Source organism: Notamacropus eugenii, chromosome 6 (genome assembly GCF_028372415.1).
Source record: "Notamacropus eugenii isolate mMacEug1 chromosome 6, mMacEug1.pri_v2, whole genome shotgun sequence".
Lineage (NCBI taxonomy): Eukaryota > Metazoa > Chordata > Mammalia > Diprotodontia > Macropodidae > Notamacropus > Notamacropus eugenii.
The window spans coordinates 47,528,135-47,555,985 of NC_092877.1; the positions used below are offsets into that span (position 1 = coordinate 47,528,135).

The 27,851-nt window shown below is 40.8% G+C and overlaps 1 protein-coding gene across 3 annotated transcripts in view; it reads right to left on the reverse strand.

Moving 5' to 3' along the window:
• Positions 1–27,851, reverse strand: part of DGKQ (diacylglycerol kinase theta) — a 115,160-nt gene that overhangs the window by 53,813 nt on the left and 33,496 nt on the right. For all 3 annotated transcript variants that reach the window (XM_072619907.1, XM_072619906.1, XM_072619908.1), the window contains exons 4-7: positions 15,331–15,416; positions 13,902–14,027; positions 7,577–7,730; positions 3,624–3,698 (exon numbers count right to left, since the gene is read on the reverse strand). In XM_072619907.1, the coding sequence (XP_072476008.1) occupies positions 3,624–3,698; positions 7,577–7,730; positions 13,902–14,027; positions 15,331–15,416 (441 nt within the window). The remainder of the gene's footprint in view (positions 1–3,623; positions 3,699–7,576; positions 7,731–13,901; positions 14,028–15,330; positions 15,417–27,851) is intronic.

Genomic DNA, 27,851 nt, shown 5'->3' on the forward strand with positions numbered 1-27,851 from the left:
CTTCCCTCTTCTGGCCTTCCCTCATGAGCAGTATTTAGACACCTGGGGAATCTTACAAAAACATTTTTCTTCTCTGTTGGTTCCATCTGGAGACTCCCTGCTGCATTAATTGGGCCGTGATAAGTCTATTAAATACCTGAGAAAAGTAATTATCTCAGTCTTCCAAATCCTCTTGCCACTTAGCTCAAAGCAGAGTGTCTGAGGTGCTGCTCCTATGAGCCCCAGAGACCACATCACCAGCACCCCTCTTCTGGCAGCCAGAACAATTGAGGGGACCTTGGGCTGCACTGGTCAAGGCATTTTGTCTAGAACAAGAGCTATAATACACAGACCCACCACTGCTGGGCCATCTGGAGTGGTGTGCATGGTTCTGGGCATGTCAGCAAAGATACTGTCAAACTGGAATGTACAAACTGGCTGTTTGTCTTTTGCCTTTCTTTTCCTTCCCAGTGCTTAGTAGAGTACTGGCACAGAGCAGGCACTTAATAATGCCAGTTTCCATTCTGGACAACAATTTGGAACTATGCCCAAAGGGCCACCAAACTGTGCATACTCTTTGATTCAGTAATCAAAATTACAGACAAAAAAATACAGACCACTACTAGTCTGTAGCCCAAAGAGATTTTTAAAAAATATTTATGGTGGCTCTTTTTGTGGTGGCAAAGAACTGGAAATTGAAGGGATGCCCATCAATTGGGGAATGACTGAACAAGTTGTGGTATAAGAATGTAATGGAATACTACCGTGCTATAAGAAAGGACAAGCAGGGTGATTTCAGAAAAACCTGGAAACACTTACGCAAACTGATACAAAGTGAAATGAGCAGAACCAGAACATTGTACATAGTAACAGCAATACTGTAAAATGATCAACTGTGAATGACTTAGCTATTCTCAGCAATACAAGGATCCAAGACAACTGCAAAGGACTCATGATGAGGAATGCTATACACCTCTAGAGAAAGAACTGATGGAGTCTGAATGAAGCTTGAAGCATATTTTTTTCACTTTCTGTATTTTTTCATTGTTTTTTCTTTTTAGATATGTTTCATCTTTAACAACATGACTAATACAGAAATATGTTTTATATGACTGCATATATATATAATCTTTATCAAATTGTTAATCATCTGAGGGAGGTGAGGGAGGGAGAAAATTTGGAACTCAAAGTTTTAAAAAATAAGCATTAAAAAATTGTCTTTACATGTAAATGGAAAAAAAAAATATTTTAAAAACATGCCAGCTGAGTGACCAACTGACATATGAAGAAGAGGTTGGTAAGGATAATGGAGCGAGGTGGGGAATAGAAACTAAAGGAGAGAAGATAGTAAGAACATGAGAATCTGTGGAGAGAACTGAGGATGTTTATTGTTGGAGAAGAGAAGACTCAAGGGGCTCATGAGATGGATCTTCCAAGGCCAAGAGTAGTCAAAGGGAAAAAGGATTAGATTTCTTCTGTCTGGAAGAGAAGACGTTTCAGAGAGGCATATTTCTCTGTGTTAAGAAAAACTTTCTAACAAAATCTTTCTATGTAGGAGTGGGACAAGATGCCTCAGGGAGAAAGTGAGTTTCTCCATCACTAGAGATCTCAAAACCAAGACTGTGATCACTTGTCATGGATTTCTGCTGGAGGCAGCTGGAAGGGAGTTAAGGGTAGGACTACAGAACTAGCAGTTCCTTCCATCTCAAAGATTCTGTGATTCTCTCTGGCAGGGGTAGTATGTGCCACCCCCCCACCAACAATGCCTACTCTTTCTTCTCTCGGCGCCGCTGGAGGGAAGGCACAAGGAGATGGAACACAAGGGATACAGGCTGGAGAGCTCCATACAGTCAAGTAATCAAGCATTCATTACCTACTTTAGATGTGCCAGGTATTGGACCCGGGGAGATAAATACAACCAAAAAAAAAAAATGATAGTCCCTGACTTTAAGGAGCTTATATTTTAACAGAAAAAGATAATATATAACCTACTGTCTTGAGAATGCTAGGTAATGGGCAACTGAGAGTTAATCTATTAAGTTTATATCTAGGCTGAAAAATCTGAGAGTTTGCTCTGGGCTTGTTACTTCTTCAAACTCCAAAGATATTGTTCACATCTACCCCAGTTATTGAAGTCCATTGAGTCTCACTGCAGTTCCAAAGACCAAGACCTTCTGCAGGACCATAAGGTCACAGAAATACAGAATTTCCTATGTGACAGGGACTTCAGAGAGCATCCCAATTACATCTAACAGGAATTCCCCTTACAAGGTCACCTCCAAAGGCAGCCTGTTTCACTTTTGAACAGGATGAATTGTCCAAGTTTTTCGACTTCTGTCAAGCAGAAATCTGCATCTTCCACTCATGTCCCTAGTTCTGCTCCCTAGGGCCAAATAGTTGAATCCTTCTTCCACATGACAGCCCTTCAAATATTTGGAAAGAGCAATCATGACCCTATTAGACCTTCTCTTTGCCAGGCTAAACTTTCCCAAGTTCTTCAACCAATCACTGTCACAGCCCTCTGAATAGTAAACCTCTAGTAAGGCAACCAAGTGAAGTTCACATTGGAGGAAACAGAGAGCTGGCCTTGAAACCAAGAATGTGGGCTCGAGGTACCACTGGGACATATATTGACTGGGTGATCCGAGGCAAATAACTGAATCTCAGTGCTCTAGGCAAGCCTTTAAGACCTTTAAATTGCAGGAAAGGTACCAACTTACAGCGATAGAGAGAATTTCCCTACCTGAGAGTTCATTATACCAGTGAAATCACAAGTTCCCTCCCTATCTCCTAGGTTCTCATTATCTATTTTGGCTACACTACTGACTCATTGAATTTGTGGTCCACTAAAACCCATAAATGGTCCATCTATACCTGCCACATCCTTTCTACAGTTGCTTTTTTAAAAAACCAAATGCAAATGTTGGCTCAGAGACAGGAAGTGAGTTACTCACATGGCTAGTATATATAGTAGCACTGAAAAAAAGGGAGTGATTTTTAGAACTCAGTTATAAGATTTTATATTTATCCTTGTTAAAATTTATTTTTGTTAGGGTTGGTCCATCTGACCCCTAAGATCTTCTTGGTTCTGAGCTATATTGTTAGATACATTAATCATCCTTCCCAGCTTTGTATCATCTATAAATGGGAGTTATGCCATCAATGGATTCATGAAATCACTGATAAAAATGGTAAACCCCAGATTTTATCACAGGGGACTCTAAATAAAGAAGAATCAGGCTGGGTGGACCCTGAGTGTGGAATATATTGTAAAAGTAGAGCTTTTCAAGATAACTACATGACAGGAGCTTATTTCTCATCCTTCATGGGTATTCAAGAAAAACCTTTCACCTTCCCTATCAAGTGCAGGAAACACTCCAGCTGTTTGGGGTCTCTGGTCAATTGCAGTTTTGTTGGAGTAAAAATGGAAGGAAGAGATTTTCACAGGTTAGCATACAGACACGGTCAGAGACCTTTCCCCAATCCTCAACTGAGAAGGTGCATAAATAATGTAGATGTTTGTAGGGAAGCTCACTAAGACATAAACTCCAGGGAAGGCTGAAGACAGCACTCACTTTAAAAGCTACACAATCTATGACATCTTCTTTATTCAAAAGCTTTCTCCCTCTAATAAAACTATTTACCAGAGTCTGTAGAAACCTGGGCGTCTTTCAATGACCCTGGAGCTGAGCCAGCATCCACAGCATCATCGCCATCATCTGCAAAGAAGAAGGAGGTTCTAAGTCAGCCAAATGACAATCAAAGAATAACTCGTTTAGGTTTGTCATCTACTAGCCCAAATTACAGCTAGTGCTTGGTTCACAAACTTTTGCAGCTGTTGTTTAGTTGGTTCAGTTGTATCCAACTCTTCATGACCCCTTTTGGGGTTTTCTTGGCAAAGGTAGTGGAATGGTTTGCCATTTCCTTCTCCAACTCTTTTTACAGATGAGGAAACTGAGGTAAACAGGGTTATGGCCTTGTTCAGAGTCACACAGCTAAGTAAGTGTCTGAGTCTGGATCTGAATTCAGGAAGATGAGTCTTCCTGTCTCCAGGTCCATCACTCCATCCACTGTGCCAGTTGGCTGCCCATTTCACAAACATTATGTAACTTTAAAATATGAAATCTCCATTTAAAAAAATCCAACTCCCCTAGGGAAAATGCCATCCTTGGTAATAATGGTTAACTGTAATGTGGTGAATCACTCTAAAATCCAAACTATTCTACATTCAAATACAACAAGCTGCACCTTCCATTAAAGACACAGGTCAACACCCTGACTCCTCTTCATCAAGGCTCAGAAACTCCTAAGAGGCCAGTTCATGGGTTCTTATAAGAAGCGATGGCACTTTCCAGTGTCCTCTGACTACTTCCTGCAAGGACCTCAAAGAGTACCCAATTAGCTAGTATGGCATCTCAGATACTCAAAGTGCAATCTGTACAATCTCAGTCTGGCCTTCCCTGATACTGATGACAGCATCCTCCATTCACCAGGCAAGTCCTCACCCCTGTCATGACCACTGAACCTCTCCAAGGTGCCCCCTTTCCTTCCTCCCACTCTTACCACCACTCTCTCCACAGTCCTCCTACCACATAGGCTCTACCCTAGCAGTTAAACCTCAGATCCATGCAGATCCACTGGGGTGTACAGTGGGGTAATCTTTCCAAATCACTAACATGTCTACACTCCCATTTGATCCTCAATAAACCCTTATGATCAGGATAGGCAGGGGCTATTATTATCCTCACTTAACAAATAAATAAAGAGAAGGATGTAATTATTCATAGGCACGTGGCTTGCAGATCAGCAAGCATGGTCTATAAGAAAGAAAGCATCCTATTTGGAGGTTCTGAACCTGGATTCTAATCCCAACAGTGTTACTTATAAGCTGAGTAACCTCAGGCAACTTGTGTACCCTCAGTTTCCCCATCTATATCATGAGGAGGCCATATTATTTGAGATTTCTGAAGTTCCTTTCAGCTCTAAATTCTACGATACTATGTGACAGAACCCAGAGTAATCATAATAAGAGATTTGAAGTTGACAAAGAACTTTTAAACCTGGGAGCCTCATAAGACTGTGAAGTGGATACTATGGGCATAATTATCTCCACTGTACAGATGAGAAAACTGAGGCACAGAGAGGTTCTATGGTCACAAGGCTCATAATGCCAGAGGCTGGTTTTAAAGTATGATTTTCCCAACTCTTAAATCCAGTACCTTCTCTATGATGCCACACCATGACTCATGAGCAGAGCTCAGGGATCCTGAGTGCCATTCTGATGTTCTCTCCACTGAACTATGCTGTCTATGTATCCCCAACCAAGATGGCACTCCATTTCTCGGACACACTCCCTGGTTCTGACTTCACAAGGGAGCTCCCTTGCAACGGATGGCACTTCTGTTCTCCAGTCACTAGACTTGAAACTATGTCATCCTTGCCTCTCTTATCCAAGCATTGGCTAAGTTCCTACTACGTGCCAGGCATTGGGTTAAGCCTTTGGGGTACCAAAAATAAAACAAAAGTGTTTGGAGTGTACATTCTACAAGGAGAAGTCACAACTCAAAAGCCTTAGGATCATCCTTGTCTCTCCTCTCTCATCCCTACATCATTACCCAAGTATTGGCCAATCTCTTTATTAAGTCCCTCCCGGTCACCCCTTCATTTCCGTTCTCACTTCCAGCACTTTGACTTTATCTCCCTCAACTTGTGTCTGGGCTATTATGATTGTCTCCTATCTGGTCTCCCTTCCTCCAGTCTCTTTCCCCTCTAGTTCCCTTAACATAGTGCTGCCAGGTCATTCTTCCTAAAATACTGGGTACTGGGCACATTCAAACATTCCCAGAGCAATCTGTCTGGAAGAAAACAACAACTCCCATTTGTGGAACCCTTTATGGGTTCCAAGGCACTTCTTTTCACAATCTCTCCTTTGCTCATATTACCCTCTACCTTATTTAATACTGATTCCTGTACATGTAATATCTCTGCTTAGTAGAGACACCAAATTCCTTGAAAGACTGAGATGCTCATTTTTTCATCTTTGTCTCTCCAGAGTAGGTGAATAACAAATGTTTATTAAAACTGAATTTCTTTAAACATTACTCCCTTGCTCCAAAGCAAGGTTCTGTCTTTCCAAAAGATCAACTACTGACTAGGAAAGGCATAATCACTGACTTCAGCTATCTATCCGGCACCACTGCCACTCGTCCTGACCTCTGTGTTGCCACTGGACGCCAATGACTCTGGAGACAGTGAGGCTGGTGACTCGGCACAGCTCTGCCTCATTCAGATCTAATGCACTTGCAAGTCAAGCCATCACCCTGCTGACGTCATTGGTCCTCTGCAAGAATGAAGGACAGACAATAATAATTCAACTATGAAAGGGGCAGGGCTTAAGAGGCTTGGCTTCCAAGGAGACATCATCGAGTGTGGCCTCTTCATTAAACAGACACCTTTTAGGGGCATCTCCAACCAGGGTGCAGGATTCGTGTTTGTGCCTCCATCCATCCCTAGTGCTTTGTAAACAGTAAGTGCCTAATTAAGGTCAGATGGTGATTTTAAAATTAAAATTTAATTAAAATAGTAATGATCTAAGAGAGGCAATTTGGTATAGTAGAAACAGTACTAAACTTGAAGTCAGAGGTTCTGGGTTCAAATTTGAGCTCTGCTATTTATTTCCTGGGTATCTACAGACATGACACTTAAATGTCTTTGAGCATTGGTATCCTCACTTGCAAGATAAGGGAGCTGGAGTAAAGCAGGGGTTCTTAACATTTTTGGTGTCATAGACCCTTTGGCAGGTCTGATGAAGCCTACAGACCCCTTCTCTGAGTCATATTTTTAAATAAATGAAATAAAACACATAAGATCACAGAGGAAAGAATTATATTGAAATATAGTTATCTAAATATTAAGGGCAGCCAGGTGGTGCAGTTGATAGTGTACTGGCCTAGAGTCAGGAAGAGTAATCTTCTGAGTTCAAATCTAGCCTCAGACACTTACTAGCTGTGTGACCCTGGGCAAGTGACTTAACCTTGTTTGCCTCAGTTTCCTCATATGCAAAACAAGCTAGAGAAGGAAATTGCATATCACTCTTGTATCTTTGCCAGAAAACTCCAAATGGGGTGATGAAGAGTTGGACACGACTGAAAAGGCAACTGAACAAGAAATACCAAAATATTCAAATACACACACACACACACACACACACACACACACACACACACACACACACACACACACACACACACATTCAGAAGTCCAGATTAAAAATCCCTTTCCACTTGAAGTCATTTGACCCTAGCAAAATCTGTAAATAAGCAAAGAAATGTGGGTCATCATTTTATCATCAAAAGTTGCACAGCTGTAGTGTGATGGGTCAGGACAATAATACCCTTACTTCCTGCGTGAAGTATTTACTTATAGACTAGATGACAAAGATTTTGTACACCTGGACTGGTAAATTGGATAGGACTCACTAGTTCAGGGCTACACTGGATGACCTCTGGGGCTTCTTTCAACTTGCCAATTCTAGGATTCTATGAGTTACTATTTATTAAAAAAAAAAAATTGTACTTCTCCCCCCACACCCCCATACCTGGCTCTGTATGGACGCTCTCTGATATCCGAAAACAGTGCATCTTGCTGAAATTTCGAGAGGACAAACGCACACAGTTAGGGGGAAGAATCATGTTCTTCAGTCGGCCAAATGTGCACTCAGGGGTCACGACAGCGTAACAGGAGGTATGAGCCTAGAACCAAATTAAAACCAGCAACAAACAAAGTTATGACAAAGACTCTACCCTGAACACTGAGAGAAGCATTCAATGGGAAAATCTTGTATCAAAAAGAAACAGATAAGTGGAAGGCACTAGGAAATGGAGGGGTATGGAGAGCAAGAGAAAAGAGTCCAGGGTTTGGAGATGTGGGAACTGGATTCAAATCCTACCTCCAATATTTCCTATCTGGGTGATCTTGATGAGGTCACAATCTCACTAGGTCTCAGTTTCTTCCTCTGTAAAATGGGCAGGTTGGACGAGATTATTTCTAATAGCCTTTCTGGCAGGATGGCATAGTGGACACAGCACTATTAAGACTTGTCATCAGGACAACTTGGGTTTTCAGTTCTCCCTCTACACTTATTTGCTACATGATCCTGGACAAATTATTTAATCTCTCCAGAGTTCAGTTTCATGATCTCTAAAATGAGAGTAATACGATGATCAACTACAAAAGACTTAGCTCTTCTCAGCAATAAAATGTTCCAAGATAATTCTGACTCACGACAGAAAATACTGTCTACATCCAGAGAAAGAACTATGGAGTCTGCATGCAGATCAAAGCAGACTATTTTCGCTTTTTATTGTTTTTCTTTCTCGTGGTTTTTCCTTTTGTTCTGACTCTTCTTTCACAACATGACTAATGTAGAAATATGTTTAACATGATTGTACATGTATAACCTATATAAGACTGCTTGCTGTCTCAGGGCTTGGGGAGAAAGGAGGGAAGGGAAGGAGGGAGAAAAATTTTGAACTCAGAATTACACAAAAATGAATGTTGAAAACTATTGCAACATGTAATTGGAAAAGATAAAATACTATTAAGTACAAAACAAATAAACCAGAAAAACAATAAAATGGGAATAATAACTGTACCTATTTGAGAGGGTTGTTGTGGGAATCAAGAGATTATCTATGTAAAGGGCTTAGAAGCCTTAAAGGACCACAGAAATGACTATTTTTGTGGTTGTTATTGTTATTATTAAGGAACATTCCAGATCAGCATTAAAATTTCTTGTCTACCTTGCCCTTAAGAGATGGTGCAGTGGTTAGAGCACCAACCATGGAGTAAGGAGGACCTGAATTCAAATATGGTCTCAGATACTTACTAGCTATGTGACCCTGGGCAAGTCACTTAACCTTAGAAGGCAGGCAGGCAGGCAGGCAGGCAGGCAGGCAAGAAGGAAGGAAGGAAGGAAGGAAGGAAGGAAGGAAGGAAGGAAGGAAGGAAGGAAGGAAGGAAGGAAGGAAGGAGGTGATGCAGGGTATAGAGAACGTGCCCTGGGTTTGATTGAGCAAGATGGTCTGGGTTTCAGTTGAGGCTCTATACTCAGTAGCTGTATGGCCACCACCAAGCTGCTCCATCTTTTTGTGCCTTAGTTTCCCAGAATCACAGGATCAGAGTTGGAAGTGACTTAAATGAACTCTGGATTCAATTTCCACATTTTACAGATGAGAAAGAAGACACCCAGAAAGGGAAATAGTCACTGCTCCCACTTCCTATAACACTTTGTATTATAGGAACACATATTTTCTCAATAATCCTGTATGATATGTAATACAAGTATTATCATGCCCATATCACAGAAATGGAATTGAGGGTTTGTAGATTTCTACTAGTAACTGGCCAAAGGAGAACTCAAACCCAAGACTCCTGTTTCCAGGAGAGGTCTTCTTTTCACTGCAGCAGGTGCTGCTTCTCCTCTGCTATAAGTATAGTGAATCTGTCTTATCTCCTTACTAACCTGTATGCTCCATTGTCTTTCCCCCAGCACCAAGCATAAGGTTTTGTATACTGCAGATGCTTAATAAATGTGTGCTGAGCTCGCTCAACAGAGTTCAGAACTCAAGAAGTTCATAAATCACACTGAATTCACACACAGCAGAACAAAACCCCCTACCCCCAGAGAAGACACTGTGTCTGGAGGACTTCTCAATTCCCTCAATCTCTTTTTCCTGCTTTCTAATTCCTTCCTCTAACTCCCCCTGCAGCTAGGTGGTACAGTGAATACATCACTGATCCTAGAGTCAGAAAGATCTGAGTTTCGAGTTCAAATCCAGCCCCAGACACTTAGTAGCTTAAGCAAGTCACTTAACCCTGTTTGTCTCAGGTCCTCATCTATAAAACGAAAACACATTGGAGAAGAAAATGGCAAACCTCTCCAGTATCTTTACCAAGAAAACCCTATGGACAAAGCCCATGGGGTCGTGCAGAGTCGAACATGACTGAAAGACTGAACAACAACCCCTTTTACTATGCATTCCTTCAAGAATGGTCTCCAAGAGAAAAGGCAATTTCAGATTCGTGCTTCTTCCTACCTGAAATTCCCTTTTGGAAGGAGAGCTAGAGTTAAAGTCACAAAACAGGGAAGAAAGAAAGGAACAAGCCTTTACATAGTACCTACTATGAGCCAGGCACATATAAGCTGCACAAATACTGTCTCATTTGATCCTCACAACAACTCTGAGAGCCTTTCTTATTCTCATTTTAGAATGGAGGAAACTGAGGCAGACAAAGGTCAAGTGTCTTGTCCAGGGTCACAGGACTCTAGCAGGTTTTTGAGGTCAGATTTAGACTTCGATCTTGCTGACTCCCCTCCTAGTGCTCTCTCCACTGAGACTAGCAGTCTTCTCTACTGGATCTATTTAGCCTCAAAATGTCCCCTGGATCCTCAGTCTTAAGTCACAGAAAACAGTGAATATTAACGTTCCAAGGTAGAGTCAGACCCGGGAGACTTGTACATTTGCAAACTCTTATCTAACAATGGAAGCCAGGGTGGCTAAGGCTCAGTCCTGGAGGTAGATGGAGAGAAAAGGTAGACAATACAGCAGAAGGGAAGGTCAATCTCTCTCTCCTTCCCTAAGGCAGTAGAGATGGTGAGCAGACAGAAGCTGTGAGAATCTGAAACTCTCAGACCTGGTGTTATTTTTATCTCACAACTCTTTTGTCAGGGAAGACTAACAAAGAATAATTATCCAGATAATAGTTTCATTTCCAAGACATAAAAGGAACTGACTCAATTTATAAGAATAAGAGTCATTCACAACAGATAAGCAGTCAAAGGATAAAAACAGATAGTTCTCATATGGAAAAATTCTCCAAATCCCTAATAATTAGAGAAATGCAAATTAGGGCAATTAATAGGTTCCATCTCACACCCATCAAATCAACCAAGTTGACAATAAAAGGAAAAAGACAACGCTGGAGGGGCTCTGGAAAACAGGCACTTAGATGTATTGCTGGTGGGGCTGTGAATTAATTCCTCCAGCAATCCTGGAAAGCAATCCGGAGCTATTATTAAAATTATTATTAAATTATTAATTATTAAATTATTAAACTGGACATACTTTTTTAATGCAGCGACACCTCTACTAGTTCTATACCTTAGGGAAAAAAAAAACGACACATCTGTACAAAATTATTCATAGCACCTCTTTTTGGGGTAATAAAGAGTTTGAAACCAAGTAGGTGCCAATCAAGTGAATAACTGAATAAGTTTATGGCGTATGAATGTAACGCAGTACTATTGAGCTGGGAGAAAGAGTGTTTCAGAGAAACCTGGAAAGATTTATGTGAACTCATACAGAGTGAAGGGCGTAGAATTGGAAGAACAATTTATACCAAAATATCAACCTTATAAAAGTGAACAATTTTAAAAGACTTGTGAATTCTGATCAATACAATGACCAACCATAAGTCCAGAGGACCCATGATAAAGGCTGCTACTCAGAGAGAGAATGGGTCAAATATGCAGAATAAGACACACAATTCTGGACATGGTGAATGTGGGAATTTGTTTTGCTTGACTATGCTTATTTTTTAAAACAATTTTCTTTTTCTTTTTTTTTCCAGTATAGGGGAGAAGTGAGGAGCAAAAAAAATCTGATATTTGGAAAAAATAAAATTTAATTAAAAAAAGATAATCAGCTAGATGAGAATTTTTGTGGAAATACATTGTGGTTCTGGGCATTGTATAATTTCTGGATCACCGTTTCCTGAGTCTGTAACCAAGTGCTTGTTGTATATTTGGGCAAGTCTAACATAAGACCATGTGCTTTGAGCTGCCTGCTACCTGCTGCCTGAAATTTTTGGTACAGGGAACACTGGTAACGTAGGCAGGGATGAGTGTGTTACAGGTCAGAGGAAGCCACATTTCTAATACCACCTCTGAGAACTGCCCTCTTCTCTAGGGAACTGCTAGATGAGAGAAAGGTCTCAGAATGCTAGTTCTATACCCTAAACAACTGAAAAGCTAAAAGTACAAACAGGGAAACTTGCTGATACCTTATGAGAGCAAATGAACTTCACACTGAGATGAAATGAAAGATAACTCAGTCTTTCTGGAGTGACCAAAACATAGCAGAGATCTGCAGAACCCTGGGATCATCATGGTGAACTTTTCATGATCATTGCACTATGGGCCTGGGGGACCTCAGAGAAGGGGAGAGATTGCACTAGCAGGATCTGCCAATGGCATGAGGCCTACTGCATACAGCCCAGGGACTAAGGCAAATTCAATGCACCAGGGAAACTTGGGGAAGGTACAGAGGAAGGCAAAGACAGGTGACAGGTCTCCTTTCAGTGCTAGGGCACAAGCTGCCACTGAAGAACGGAAAGGGGAATGTGTATTAAGCACCTGCTGTGTCCCAGGCTCTGTGCTATGGGTTTTACAAACATCTCATTTGAAGTCGATTTTTCCTAAATCCAGGACAAAACCAGCCATCAAAGAACTCGGACCTCAATCGACCATGATAGTATCCAAACCCATTATACCAAAGAATTCAGCAATCAATCACATCTTTCTCAAGAGAATTCTATGAACTGGACAAGAAACTCCTTCCTAAGCCATCCCACTATGACTGGTTCTCTACCTAATGACAATACTGGGATGACAAGTGGCCAAAGTTCAATTCAGAAAACATTTATTAAGTGCTTACTGTAATGCAGAGTTCTGGGGGGCACAGACCCACTATAACATACATTATTCCATGATAAGGACGTTAGAAAGGGGCAAACTTTGAGAAGTTTGAGGGAGAACACTCTTATGGCTGGGAGAGAAGGAAGGCTTTAATGAGCAGGAAGCTTTATAGAATGTATTCAACAGTTATAGACGGACAAGGAGGGCATTCCAGCCATGGGAACTATAACAAATAAAGGCATGGAAAACCAGCACCAGAGGTGTTCAGAGGACAGAAAGTCATCCTGCTTGGCTGCAACATAGAATGAATGGAGGGGAGTCCTGTGAAATCACCTGGACAGGCAGACAGTGAAAGACTGGAGAGGGCCTTCATGCTGAGCAAAGGGGATGGAGTTTTATTTTACAAAGATACAAAAACCAAAATCCCAATACTCGTGATGTGCCCAAAGTTACTTAGAATTAACTTTAACATATTAGCTGTGTGAGATGAGGAACAAAGAGCTCAGCTGTTCACTAACAGAGGATATAAAGCAGAGACAGATGACCCCACTACACTGAAGAATGTTCTGTCTTGATTAGTTTCTTCCTAGGTTCCACTGTCTTAATTTGCAAATACCATAAGATTTCAGAGCTGGACTAGACAATAAAGACCTTTGGCAATGTGGTAAAGCTTATGGACCCCTTCTTGGAATCATGTTTTTAAATGCATGAGACAAAACACAAAGGATTACAAATGAAACCAAATACATTGAAACACAACTATCAATATATTTTTTAAAAATATGTATTTTAAAAATTAAAAAATACATATATATAAAAGATAAACTCCAAGTTAAAAACCCCTTGGTCTAGTCCAATTCCATTACTTTACTCAGGAAACTAAAGCCTAAAGAGTTTAAATGAACTGCCCAGGGTCCCTCAGATAAAAGCAGAACTGGAATTCAAATCCAGATCTTTACTCCAGTATCCTTTCTACAACAGGATGCTTCCTTTTATCTGTTGTCTCCCCCCAGTAGACTGTGAGCTCCTTGAGGGCAGGGACTATCTTTTGCCTTTCTGTGTATTCTTAGCACATTGCCTGGCACAGAGTAAGCTTTTAATAAATGCTTACTGACTGACTGCTAAAAATGACATCAGTCGCCACCTCAAGTTTTTTTGTAAGCAAAGCATCTTGTCCACCTTGAAGAGATAAGAATTGTTCTGTTTGGGACTACCAGGCACCTACCAGAATGCCACACCATTCACACCGCATGCCTGACAGCACCTCCGAGGACCCACAGGTCTTCTTGCACACTTCGCAGCGGGCACTAGATGAGAGATTTCCCTCCCTCCAGTGATGATGGTATGTGTCCTGGAAATAAGGAGCAGAGACAATGTTAATAGAAAGGAATAATGACTAAGGAAAACTAAGAGGCCAAATCAGAGAGGGCTCTAAATTCTCAACTCAATTAAATAAATGTTTATTAAGCACCTACTATGTGCCAGGCTATAGTGTCTGGGGATGCAAAAAAGAGACAAATGGCAGTTCCTGTCCTCAAGGACATAATCTAATGGATAATGTCAAAGTTATAAGCCTGGGAGGACTGAAAGGTTGATGTGCCTTTGACAGGAAGAGGGGAGTTTGCAATAAGTAAAAGCTTAGGGGGAAAGATAACGAGTTCAGTTTTGAACATGCTAAGTTTGAGATGTCTCTAAGACATTCAGTTTGAAATGCCAAATAGATAGTCAACAGGAGGCGAAGAACTGAAGCTCAGAGGAGAAAATGGAACTAGATACATAATATAGTTGGAGCTGGATATATAATGCAGAATGGAGCTGGATATATAATATGGTTGGAGCTGGATGAATAATGCAGAATGGAACTGGATATATAAAGCAGAATGGAGCTCGATATATAATATCATTACAGATGGACATATAAAGCATAATGGAGCTGGATATATAATATGGTTGGAGCTGGATATATAATGCAGAATGGAGCTAGATATATAATGTGGTTGGAGCTGGATGAATAATGCAGAATGGAACTGGACATATAAAGCAGAATAGAGCTGGATATATAATATGGTTAGAGATGAATATATAAAGCAGAATGGAGCTGGATATAGAATATGGTTGGAGCTGGATACATAATGCAGAATGGAGCTGGATATATAACATGGTTGGAGCTGGAAGCATAATGCAGAATGGAGCTGGATATATAATATGGTTGGAACTGGATGTATAATGTAGAATGGAGCTGGATATATAATATGGTTGGAGATGGATATATAAAGCAGAATGGAGCTGGATATATAATATGGTTGGAGATGGATATATAAAGCAGAATGGAGCTGGATATATAAATAATGTGGTTGAAGCTGGATGTAAAATGCAAAATAGAGCTAGATACATAATCTGTGAGGTTTCTGCATTTTAAAACCATGACTAGGAGGTCCCTGAGGGCAGGGTCCAAGCCCCTTCTTCCTCCTGTCTCCCCAACAGCAAAGTCAAGCACAGATAAGGCACCAAGGAGAGATTTTCCAAAATCAGCTGAACTCCACGAAGCTGCCCTGTTTTTCATTTGGAAAGAAGGTTCCCTAGCATAGTCTCACACCTGTGGGCATTCTTCTGAGGTTTGTCAGGGCATCGGAAAGGTTCCTGCAGACACTTACATGGTCCTGGTGTCCATCCTGATGACACTGGCGGCAGTCACTGCAGGCAAAGGGGACGCAGTCGGCATGCACATATAACTCACAAACTAAGGGAGGAAAGAGCATTTCAATTTAGATGGCCACAGCCTTCCATCCTTCTACGCTCCCAGAGCACTTGGCTCATTCTTGCCTCTATACTTGGGTCCATCCTGTCAACTTAAACGTCCATCCGTGTTTCAAATCCTACTCCTTCTTCAGGACCCAACTCAGGGGCCACCCCTCCACACATTGATAATGCATTTTTCTTCATTGTTAATATAATTTTGCTTCTTAATGGGAAGATCTTTCCCATCCATTAATAGGTTCATGTGACTTGCTTAAATCACGTGGATTTGGGATGGCAAAGTATAATGCCTCTATTTGTTCCAGGATCCACAGCCATTTAGATTGTAAGGATCCAAGGATCCTGGAAGGGTGGAGTATAATGGCAAGCAAAGTAGGATCTTTTGCTGTTTTTGTTTTAGTATAATCAAACACCTCTGACTGAATTAATCAAGAGTCTTTAACTAGAAACAGCATATACTAAAGAAGCCCTGGCTTTAAAAACTCAGATGTTTGGTAACTATGTATATATGTAAAGGTCAGACGGTTGGACCTGTCTGTTGATTTATGATGTATGTATTGCTTATGTCAGGCAGCTGGAAGCACTGCCTGTTGATCTTTATTTCCTCTGTATTTTCTCTGAAGTTCAGGATGCTGACTTTTTCCCCCGAACTAAGTGAATGATATATGTGCTTGATTAAAGTAATTATTTTCCTTTTAGAAAAGCTGAACTTTTAGAACCTGTGATAGTAGGCCCTCCTCCTCTGTGTGTCTGGGTCCTTGCTTTTACACCACCCCCCCCCCCCCCTCCATAATTCACATTTCTCTTCATTGGCGTAGGATAATACTAATGGCATATACATCCTATCAGCCCTTCTAGCCTGAGCATTCCAATGCATGGCCACCTCTGTGTCCCCACAAAGGCTTGATCCCTGAGCCAGGCAGTAGAACACGATGCTTGTCAAAGAGGGTATCAATCAATCAACAAACATTTATTAAGCACCGATGTACCAGGAACTCTTCTAAGTACTGGAGGCACAAGGAGAAAGATGAAATAATTCCTACCTCAGGGACCTTCCTTTCCAATAAGAGAGACAACATTCACATATAGAAGCATATACAAGGCATATACAATTCAGATCTGTAGGCCACCACCTTCTCCTCCCCCAGGAATTACAGAGTTATTTGTCATTTTGTCACACCGTATTTTCTTGGTCAATAAAGAAAAAGTAATAGCAAATACTATTATGTGGGGAGGGGTGGGGGAGAGAGAGCACAAAATTCTAATGCTAAAGAAAGATCCCTATTCTCAAAACAGTTGGAAAGAACTGATGTAGATCAAAAACTATTAAACTGAAAGTCACCACACCTGGGTTCCAGGTGTTTGGGCCTCAATTCCCTCACTACAAAATAAGGAACAGGGTCTCTAAGGTCTCTTCCCCTCCTCAGATTCAATGACTCTGTGACTAAGCCCAAAGGGAAAGAGATCAAGATGCTGTAAAAGGCATTACACACTCCCCAACTGATAAATGGTCAAAGGATATGAATAGGCAGTTTTCAGAGGAAGAAATTAAAGATATCTATAGTCATATGAAAAAATGCTCTAAATCACTATTGATTAGAGAGATGCAAATCAAAACAACTCTGAGGTACCACATCACACCTATCAGATTGGCTAACATGATGAAACAGGAAGATGATAAATGTTGGAGAAGATGTGGGAGAGTTGGAACACTAATTCATTGTTGGTGGAGCTGTGAGCTGATCCAACCATTCTGGAGAACAATTTGGAACTCTGCCCAAAGGGCTACACAAATATACCCTTTGACCCAGCAATACCACTTCTAAGACTATATCCTCAAGAGATCATAAAAATGGGAAAGGGTCCCACATGTACAAAAATACTTATAGCAGCTCTCTTTATGGTGGCCAAGAACTGGAAATCAAGGGGATGCCCATCAATTGGGAAATAACTGAACAAGTTGTGGTATATGAATGTAATGGAATACTATTGTGCTATGAGAAACGATGATCAGGAAGACTTCAGAGAGGCCTGGAAAGACTTATATGAACTGATGCCGAGTGAAAGGAGCAGAACCAGGAGAACTTTGTACATGACAACAACCACAGTGTGCGAGGATTTTTTCTGGTATATTTAGAACTTCATTGCAATGCAAGGGCTTAAAAAATTCCCAATGGTCTCTTAAGGCAGAGAAAGAACTATGGAATTCAATTGCAGAATGTGGCAGATCATTTTCTTTTGTATTATGTTTTGGTTTGTTTTATGATTTCTTCCATTCATTTTAATTCTTCTATGTAACATGACTATGGCAAAAATGTATTTAATAGGAATGTATGTGTAGAACTTATATAAAATTGTATGCCATCTCAAGAGAAGGAGGGGGGAGAGAGGGGGAAGCAGGGGGAGGAAGGGGGAAAAATCTAAGTTATATGGTAGTGATTGTACAACACTGAAAATAAAAAAAAATTAAAAAAAAAAAGGCATTACATGTTTTGTTCCAGAAGTCTGTTTCTAACTCTGAAGTCAGCCAGACCCCTCAACTATTTCATACTGATTTCTAAATTTCCACCACGTGCTAAATGTTCTCAGAAAGCACACCCGCTGCCCGGTCCCTGTCTCTTAGTAAGCTTCCATTCCAGGGCAGCCTGGCCGCACACCCACTCATTATATGTTTTTAGTTTTAATGCCTGTTTTTACATTTCTTAGCAAAAGGTAGAAAAAGTTAAAATCCCTGTTTGGCCCCACTAAGCCTCAGAAATCTATATCTTTCAGAAGAGTTTAGAGTAGGGCTTCTTAACTTGAGGTCATAAATTTTTGAAGCTTTTGACAACCATATTTCAACAGAATTGGTTTCCTTTGTAATCCTATGACTTTTATTTTACACATTTAAAAATATTCTTTTCAGATAGGGAGGGGTTCCTTACTTAGGCTTCAGCAGACCACCAAAGGGCTCCATGACCCAAAAAATGTTAAAAACCTCAAGATTAGAGGGAAAGGGAAAAGCTTAGTGGGCAGGAAAGCATCCTAGCCATGCAAGGCAGTTCAGAAAAAGCCATGGTGTTCAGTGAGGGAGGATGAGACTATAGGCATTGTTAGACACCAAGTCTCTCCACTACTATATCCTATGAAGGGGAACTTGGTCAAAGCTAACACAGGCCTGCAGCACGCAGTTGACAGTAAGAGTCAACTCCAGGAATATCCTGAGAAATTGTTACTAACTTCAGTATTTTATTCAATTATTTTTTTTAATTTTTAAAAATATTCAATTTTTAAAATTTATTTCATTTTCAATTCAGGGAACCAAACAAGCATTTCCATAACACAGTACAATAAAAAATGATGATTATACATGAAACTACAAATCCATAACTTACTATTCCCTCCAAATATACAACAAAGTTATCATATAAATTTCTTCTTCCCCCTTTTTTTTGATTACCTCCTGTAATGTTAAGGGAATATGAAGATCTTCCCTGCCCCTTAATAGGCCCATGTGACCTGCTTTGAGCTCTGGTCCAGCCCACAGCTTGAGTCACATGAAGCAGATGGTGGCAGAAGCTTGCTGAATGGGTGGAGCAGGAAGGGCAGAGCTGAGAGAGAGTGAGGCAGAGCAGGTAGTGTAAGTGAGAGTGGAATTTTGCCTAAGGGAGCTTGTTTGTGGGGAAGACTAACAGAGGGAAGGCTCAGGGATGGCACTCCTGGGTAATGTGTACATCTTCCTTGTTACCACGGTGAAATTGGCTTTCTGGTATCTGAATAAATATTTTGGTTTCGTCTTTGAGGAAGAGAGATCATATTTTGTGAATTTATCCTGGAAATACGTATGCACATCCACAGCAGTTGCTGTGGGTATCACACTGGTCTTACACCTCCCCACTCCCTGCCCTAGAGATGGCTAATACTGAACATACATACATGTATGTAAAATTATTCTTATCATCTATGAATCTATGAAAATTAGTAGAAATTCTCAGAAAACCCACCCCTCTACTTCCACGAATACTTTTCCAAGGTACAGGAAAAGTTACTCTTTAAGGATCTATTTTCATGGACAGAACAGACCTGTGAATTTTTTCTATTCATCTGGAATGGTTCGGTCATCAGAGAACCCCAAAAGCCAGTCTCACAATCACCAGAATCACCAAATTACTGCTTCAGTCTTTCATTCAAAGCTGTCAAAAATCCCTTTGGATTACAATATCATATGATGATAAATTCTGAGTTGGAAGAGGCCTTAGGGCCCATCTAGTCCAAGAGTTCTCAACGCTTCTGTGTGTGTGTGTGTGTGTGTGTGTGTGTGTGTGTGTGTGTGTGATGACCTCCCTCTGCACAATCTGACAAAGCCTCTGAACCCCTTCTCAGAATCATGTTTCTAAATAATGGAAGGAAATGCTTCATTTCAGTTGGAGTTTATTGAAACGAACTTGCTGTGATGAAATACTATTGTGCTGTAAGAAATGATGAGCAGGTTGGTTTTTAGAAAAACATGGAAAGACTTGCATGAAATAATGCAGAGTGAAATAAGCAGAACCAAGAGAACATTGTATATAGTAACAGCAATATTATTCAAAAAGTAACTGTGAATGACTTAGCTAGTCTGAGTAATGTGAATATTCAAATCAGCTATGAAGGACTTATGACAGAAAATGCTATACACTTCCAGAGAAAGAAATGGAAGTATACATTGTATGGTACCACATATATATTCATATCAAATACTGGTCTTCTCTACTATAGGGTTGGGAGGGAGGGAGACAACTTGCAACTCAAAAATTTAATAAAATAAAGAAATTTAAAGAAATAATGATCAAAAAAAGGAGATGGACCATTTTGTACTAGGGTTAACCATATATATATATATATATATATATATATATATATATATATATATATATATATATATATATATATATATATATATATATATATATATACATTATATATATATATGTAATATATGTAATATATATAATATAAAATATATGATATATGACATAACATAACTGGTGTGCTCAGTTACTATCCTGTGATCTCTGGATAGGTCAAGAAAGTCTCCTAAAACAATAAATAGGTGGCACCCTCGTGGTAAACTATGAGAGGAGACATATAAGAGTCACATGAGAAGGATAACTGCGGATGAGCCATGATCGGTATTACTAGAGGAAATACCCGCCATCAATGAGATCATGTACCTATTTAAGTATCTGATTAATAAATTAATAATTAGAGTGGGGTGTATGGGGTGTTATAGGATGACTAGCACCTCTGATGTGAAGGCTACCAAGCCCTTTCCAGGGCTGCCCATCCACCTTCGGTGTCCATTTGGTCACCCAACTCTCACCTTTGACTCCCAGAAGCTATAGCATGACCAGCGGTCACATCCTGATAAACCACCTCGGCAGACAGATTAAACCAAACTGAGAGTGACCACCAGGCATCAAACCTGTCAGTGAATTAGGGGGATGGCTACCCCAACCACGTGAAGATCTTTCCCTAACAGAATGAGCAGATGAGAACAATTTGTTTTAATGGCCATCAAGGCAGCTGACACAGGTGCTGTGGAATGCTTAGAACTCTGTCAGACATTGAAGGTGCCAAGGTCATCCACCGTATCCTGGCCTATCCCCGGTCATCCTGACTTTTGTCCTGCCACTGAACTTCAATGACTCAGGAAGACGGAGCAAGTGATGACTTTGTGCAACTCTGCCTCACTTAAATCCAATTTACAAACAAGTCAGCACTCCATGATGTCACATTAGTCGTCTTTGAAAATAAAGAACAGATGACAATAATAATAATGAGAGTAGAAGATAAAAAGGAGATGATAAAAGAGGGTTTTAAGAGAACTACCACCAAGTTCTGAACTGATACAGCCTTTCTGGAGAAAAATTTGGAACTATGCCCAACGAGCTATATACAACCATGCATACTCTTTGACCTAGCAATACCACTACTAGGTCTGTATCCCAAAAGAGATAAAAAAAAACAAAAAGGAGAAAAGGACCTATAGGTACAAAAATATTTATAGCAGCTCTTTTCTAGGGGCAAAGAATTAGAAGTTGAGGGGATGCCCATCAATTGAGAAAGACCGAACAATTTATAGCATGTGATTATAATGGAATACTACTGCACTACAAGAGATGGTGAGCCTGGAAAGACCTGCACGGGCTGATGCAAAGGGAAATGTACTGTGTACAAAGTAAGAGCAATATTGTAAGATCAGCTACAAATGACTTAGCTACTCTCAGTGATACAATGATCCCAGACAGCTCCGCAGGACTTATAATGAAAAATTCTATCCATTTCCAGAGAAAGAACTGATGGTGTCTGAATACAGAATGAAGCATACTTTTTTTAACTTTATTTTTCTTGAGGGATTTTTTGTCTATGTTTTCTTTCACAACATGACTATTATGTATGTTTTACATGACTACACATGTATAACTTATATTGAATTGCTTGCCTTCTTTATGAGGGGGCTGGGGAGGCAGAAAGAGAGGGAATTTGAAATTCAAAGTTTTAAAAATTAATGTTAAAAATTGTTTTTACATGTAACTGGGGAAAAATAAAATGCTAAATAAAAAAGAGAGAAAGAGAGAGAGAAAACTACCACCAGCCTTGGAGGAGGTTAAGATGTTAGGAGATAAGTTAGAGGAAGATTGGTCTGAAGATGGCACAAGTCTCCCCCAATTTCAGAGACAAGAGTGAGACAGGTAAGGACTAAAACGTATGCCAGAATCTCCTGCACTGCCCAGGCTGTTCCCAAAGGCCAATGGCTCCTAATGGGTATAATTAGTGGAAACATGAATGTTTGCAGTATATATTACTATCACAAATAAGGCAACGTTAGTTTGGAAGCAATAGAGATCCATTTCAGCATTCAAGTATTGTGAGACCCTATGCTAACGAAGGGGGGATGTTGCTACATCCCATTAGCAATGCCCTTTAAATAACAACAAGCATTAAAGAGAGTTTTGTTCAACAGGAAAATCAGGGCAGATGGAGAGGGGATTTGCAGATGGGTGGAAGAAACCCACAGGAAGAGCTTGAGATCTACCTTGTGGAAATTGGACCCAGGATGCCAAGAAATAAATTCCCAAGGTCAGACTAGCCCAGCAATTTGGGCACCATTATTTTAAAAGCTCCATGAGCATTCCCAATCTTAAACAGAACAGAATACATGACTCATGACAAAGCTGTTGGAAGCACAAAAGCCCCTGGAAAAGAGGCGCTTATACTTTCCTAAGATTCACTGATTCTTCAGATCTGGGATCATAGGAAACCTGAGTCTGCTCATCAATCCAGCACTTAGAGGCAAATTTCTGACTGGGGCAATGAGTCATTATTTGTAGTCTCCTTTGAGAATCACTTTCTTTACAACAATTCAAGGCCCTGGCTCCACTTGGTCCTGGGATCTGTATGCTGATGGTCTGTTTCTAGAAAAATCCAATTCCCTACATACTAAATAAGGGAAAACATCACCAAAGTTCCTTGGGAGATCTCTTCTGCCACATGATAAGCCTTCCCTACTGGGCCCCTAAGAAGACAGTAAATCCTATTGTTCAATCTAGCCAAGGCACTGGTACCCTCAGAACATGGACAGCTCCAACTGCCCCTCTCTGACATATACACTGTAACTTTATGTACTACAATTATGTAGGTCTGTGTCTTACTGAATTGTGATTGTTCCAGAAGGGCAGGGGTGATGCCTTATCTTATCTCATCCAGCATGCTGTCCAGGACTTGGCACACTACTGGAGTCTCATAAATGATGGTCAATAAAATGAGTAAATGCTGCTGTTAGAAATTCCCAAGAATAACTTTAATCTTAGACTCAAGGGTGTCAAAGCTGGAAGGGACCAGGACCATGGAGATCATCCTTCATTTTACAAATGACATGCCTGAGGCTCAGAATGAGAGGAAAGATCACACAATTAATTACTGGCAGAACCCAAATGCTAAAAAGAAGACTCATAAGAACATAGTTAAACAGAGAGCTAGAAGGGACTTTTATGTGATATTTAACAAAATCTCATCTGAATTTCAAAGAACCCAATGAAGGAGATAATACAAGTATTATTATCTTCTATTTTATAGGTGAGGTAAAGGGCTCAGAATGACTAAGTAACTTACCCATGCTCACAGAGCTAATAAGCATCAGCAGCACAATTTTAATTTGGGCCTTCTTGGCTCCAAGTCAAGCATTCTACTCATTACACCACCCTACCTATTGGGATCTTTGCAGAGATAGTTCAAATCACTATATCATTTTGTGTATGGGTGGTGTATGTGGGTGTGTAGCTGTCTTGTTTGTTAAGGTAAAGAACCACAGCAGGTTTTTTTTTTCTTAAAAGAAAAATGCAACATTTTAAGGGAATGAATACACCAACAACACAACAGAGTAAAAGAAATTTTAAAAGAAAGTTAAAATCCCTGGTGAGGGAAAGAAGGGAGGACTCAGGGGAAACATGATAGCAGTCTTCGAGTATCTGAAGTTAGTCCCAAAGGGCAAAACGAAAGAGGAACAATGGGGATACGTTGCAGAGAAGCAGATTTTGGCACAATGTAAGAAAAAGTAGAGTGAAGCAGCCAGTCTTGAGAGACTGGAGATATTCAAATAGAGGCCAAGTGGCCATTTGTAGAAAAGCTTCTTGTATTACAGGTTGGACAAGATCAAGGGTCTGTGAACTTGGTTGTTTAATATACTAACAATTATATTACTGTACTTCTCACTGTAAGGGCAGTTAGATGGCGCATTAGATACAGCACCAGGAAAAACTGAGTTCAAATCCAGCCTCATGCACTAACTGCTGTGTGACCCTGGGCAAGTCACTTAACTCTGTTTGCCTCAGTTTATTCATCTGTACAAATGAGCTGGAGAAGGAAATGGCAAACCTCTATGGTATCTTTACCAAGAAAACCCCAAACAGGGTCAAGCAGAATCAGACACAACTGAAAGATGACTGAACGATAACAACGGTTTCTCACTACAACTGGCTTCCTTTGTAACCCTATGAGTTATTTTGTGCATTTAAAAACATTATTCTGAGGAAGGGTCTCCAGATGTCACCAGACTGCCAGAGGAGTCTATGGCTAAGAATTACACTGAACTCAAAGATCTTTGAAGTTCTTCCAAAGTTTAAAGGTAGGGACAGAGGAGAGGGAAGAAGGGAGATGGAAATAAGCTATTAAATAGCACAGTGCCTAAATGCTTTACCAATATCTCATTTGATCCTCACAATAACCTGGGAGGTAGGGGCTTGCCTACTTGCAATGACTTGCCCAGGGTCACACAGCTAGCAAGTATCTGTGGCTGGATTTGAACTCAGGTCTTCCTGACTCCAGGCCCCAGTGCTCTACTACACCCTCTAACTGCCTCTTGCCCAGTCAAGTTTACCTCAACTTCTCCCTAATACACTTAAAAGGGCAGCCAGTTCCCTGTTTCTAATGCTACTCATAAGGAAATCTGACTTGAGCAGCATCGGTTTTCTGAACATCTACTGTATCAAATGGGTGCCAAAGTCATGAAAATGCGCAGCAGTGAACTTGAGTGTCTGGGGAAAGTGGCTGGAATCCAGGCACAGACAAATACCAGATACCAGCTGGTGGATCGTCATCAAGTAAGGCATTTCAACTCTCTCAGTATCAGCTTCCTCTTCTCTAAAATGGGGATAATAACTGTCTGACCCTCCTCTAAGGTCTCTCGTGAGCAGAAGAGCTCTGTGTAACCTTCAAGCATTATGATAATGGGAATTATATTATTCAAAAAGATCTCTGCGGAAAAGAGCTGCATATCTCTCCATCAGAGACAGTCTGAGGTTTAGAAACGATCCTTCTCTTCCTGGGAACAGACAGTGTTTGCTGTTATTAGCCACTATGTAAAGTATTTTTGTTTAGAAATGTCAGATCAGGCTTTGGAATATCACTGCCCTGCGGGAAATGGAACCAGGAACTTGGATGCTGAGTCAGGGTGGTTGTTGAAGGCTGGATAGATTCAATGAAAATGAATTCTTGGCCCTCCAGCAGACAGCTATGACTGGCATGAAACACCCCCTCTCCCTTGTCTTGAGTCTAATGCCAGAGCTCAGTGTGTGTTACAGCTATATATGTGACCTAGCTACTGTTTACAAGACTATAAGATTCATGAAAGCAGGCATTGGAGACCATCCACATTTTCTGTCTTCCTAGCCCTGAATACCAAACCTCATACATGGCAGGCATCTAAACAAATTAAATTTACTGAACTGTCAAATCTTTACAACAGCCCTGCAAGGTAGGCAGTAATAGTATTATTACCACCATTTTACAGACAATAAAGCTGAGGCCCATGGAGGGATCCATTGTCAAACAACTAGGAGATGGCATCCAGTTTTCTAATTACATGCCTGCAGCATTGGTTGAGGTAAAGAAATATCTTGTCCCACTCCAGAGGAACTCATAGCCAAGCTGACATCTCCAAGGCAAAACTAATAATAATGAATGTAAACAGATCATTATAAGCCTAAGAAGGTCAAAAAGTCATGGTTCTTCTTATGAACATCCAATGCCTGTCCTTTCCTCGATTTCCAATCAATGGAAAGCGTCACCTTCAGGGTTAAAAAAAAATAAAAAGGCAGCCCAGTTGGGTTTGGTGTTATACGATTTCCCAGTTTTGGGGCTGGCAGGGGGATTGTCAGGCCATGCTCATCTTAGGGGCTTATGGCAGGGGGACTTATGAGCTTCCTAGCCCAAGCCATCAGTTAGGAAAAGGCTTTAGAAGAAGTAGCTGGAAGCAAAAGATGATAATACTGGAGGGTTACTAAGCCTAGGACTCAGATCTCTTGCTAAGGATTCATCTCAAGGGTCAGGGCACCAGGAGAGAAAATACAGGCAAACCACCCAAAGAAAGTCAGTGATGATTATTACCAGTCAATAAGAAAGAGACCCAGTAGTGGAAAGAAGCCTAGACTCAAAAGGGGAAGAGACCTGTGTTTGTGTCCTGACTCTCCTTTTATCACTGTACGACTTGGGTAACAATCACTTTGGATCAAGAGATCATAAATTGAGAGCTCAAAGGGATTTTAAATATCTAGAATTACCATAACCCCCTCATGTTGCTTCCTCAAGATCCCTGTCTGTAAATAAGAGGTCATAAAAATTGCCCTGCTTGGCACTCCCATTGTGGTGGGTGAACCAGTATGAGATAACCAGCAGAAAAGAACTTTGTCACTGTAAAATTGCATACATACGGGATGATGACGACAATGATGAAGCCTAAAGCTTCTAATGACCCATGAAGGATCAGGAAGGATTCCAAAGACCAGCCCATAGTGTACCACCCATACACCCTGGCACAATGACAAGTGGGGAGATAGGGGTCCACTTGTGACTTACAACCATCTACCAGGCTCTATTCATAAAACCTATTTTACAGGCATAGACACAGAAGCCTGAGGCAAGGAAGTGATTTTTCCAAGATCAATAGAAGAATCAAGTAGAATAAAGGAAGTAGAAGAGCTGAGGCCAGGGAGAGGAAGCAGTCTTGTTATGAGAACCAAGACTCTGTCTATGGGCAACAGAAAGGGGGAAGATAACATATAATACACAAGAGAGAGTTGAATGGGGGGGATGAAGTGAGAGGAAGTTACCCCCACAAGGAGAATGGTGGTAAAGTCCAGAGAAAGAAGGGTGACTGATCTGGGCTCTTTCTCAAAATGACGATTGCAGGAGGAATTCAACAATGGGACAAGTGAGCCACAGGGCCAGAGTGGGGAAAGCAGCTACAATACAGTGGCAAAATCCAGAGAGTCCAAGGTGAAGTCTCACTGTGGAATAACAGTATGACTTTGGCAGGTGTTTGCACTCTCCTGCAGTAGTTTTCCATGTATGTCTGTGTAGTGTGGGTCCCTGGGAAAGTTGGACACACTGGGATGTGCTTCAAAACGCCTGAGGTCTTTGGCTGACAGAACAAGGGGCAGGACAGGGCAGGGCAGGGCTGTCTGAGTCACAGAATCAGCAGGAGCTGCATCTCAGAAAATTCCCAAGCCCTTTCCACTTCTCTCAGATTGGTATGAGACCCTTGCCATCCAGCATCTACCACTGAAACTGGGCCTAATGTAGGATCTTCTGATTGCCAAACTAGTATGCTTCACTGCAATCTGATTAATGGAAATAAGCCAGTGACCGCAGTAATATATAATGGAAAACAATCCTGAAAAACATCACAGTGACCAATCATGACTTCAGAGGACTAAAGGTAAAGCATTCTGTTAGTAGAAAGGTGATGGACCACAGGTACAGAAAAAGGCATACATTTTCAAATCTGACCAATGTGCTGATTTGTTTTGCCTGACTTCTATGTTGTGACAAAAAATGTTCCTCCATTCTGCGGAGGGAAAGGGTGACTAACAATATAAAAACATTAAAAAGCATCAATAAA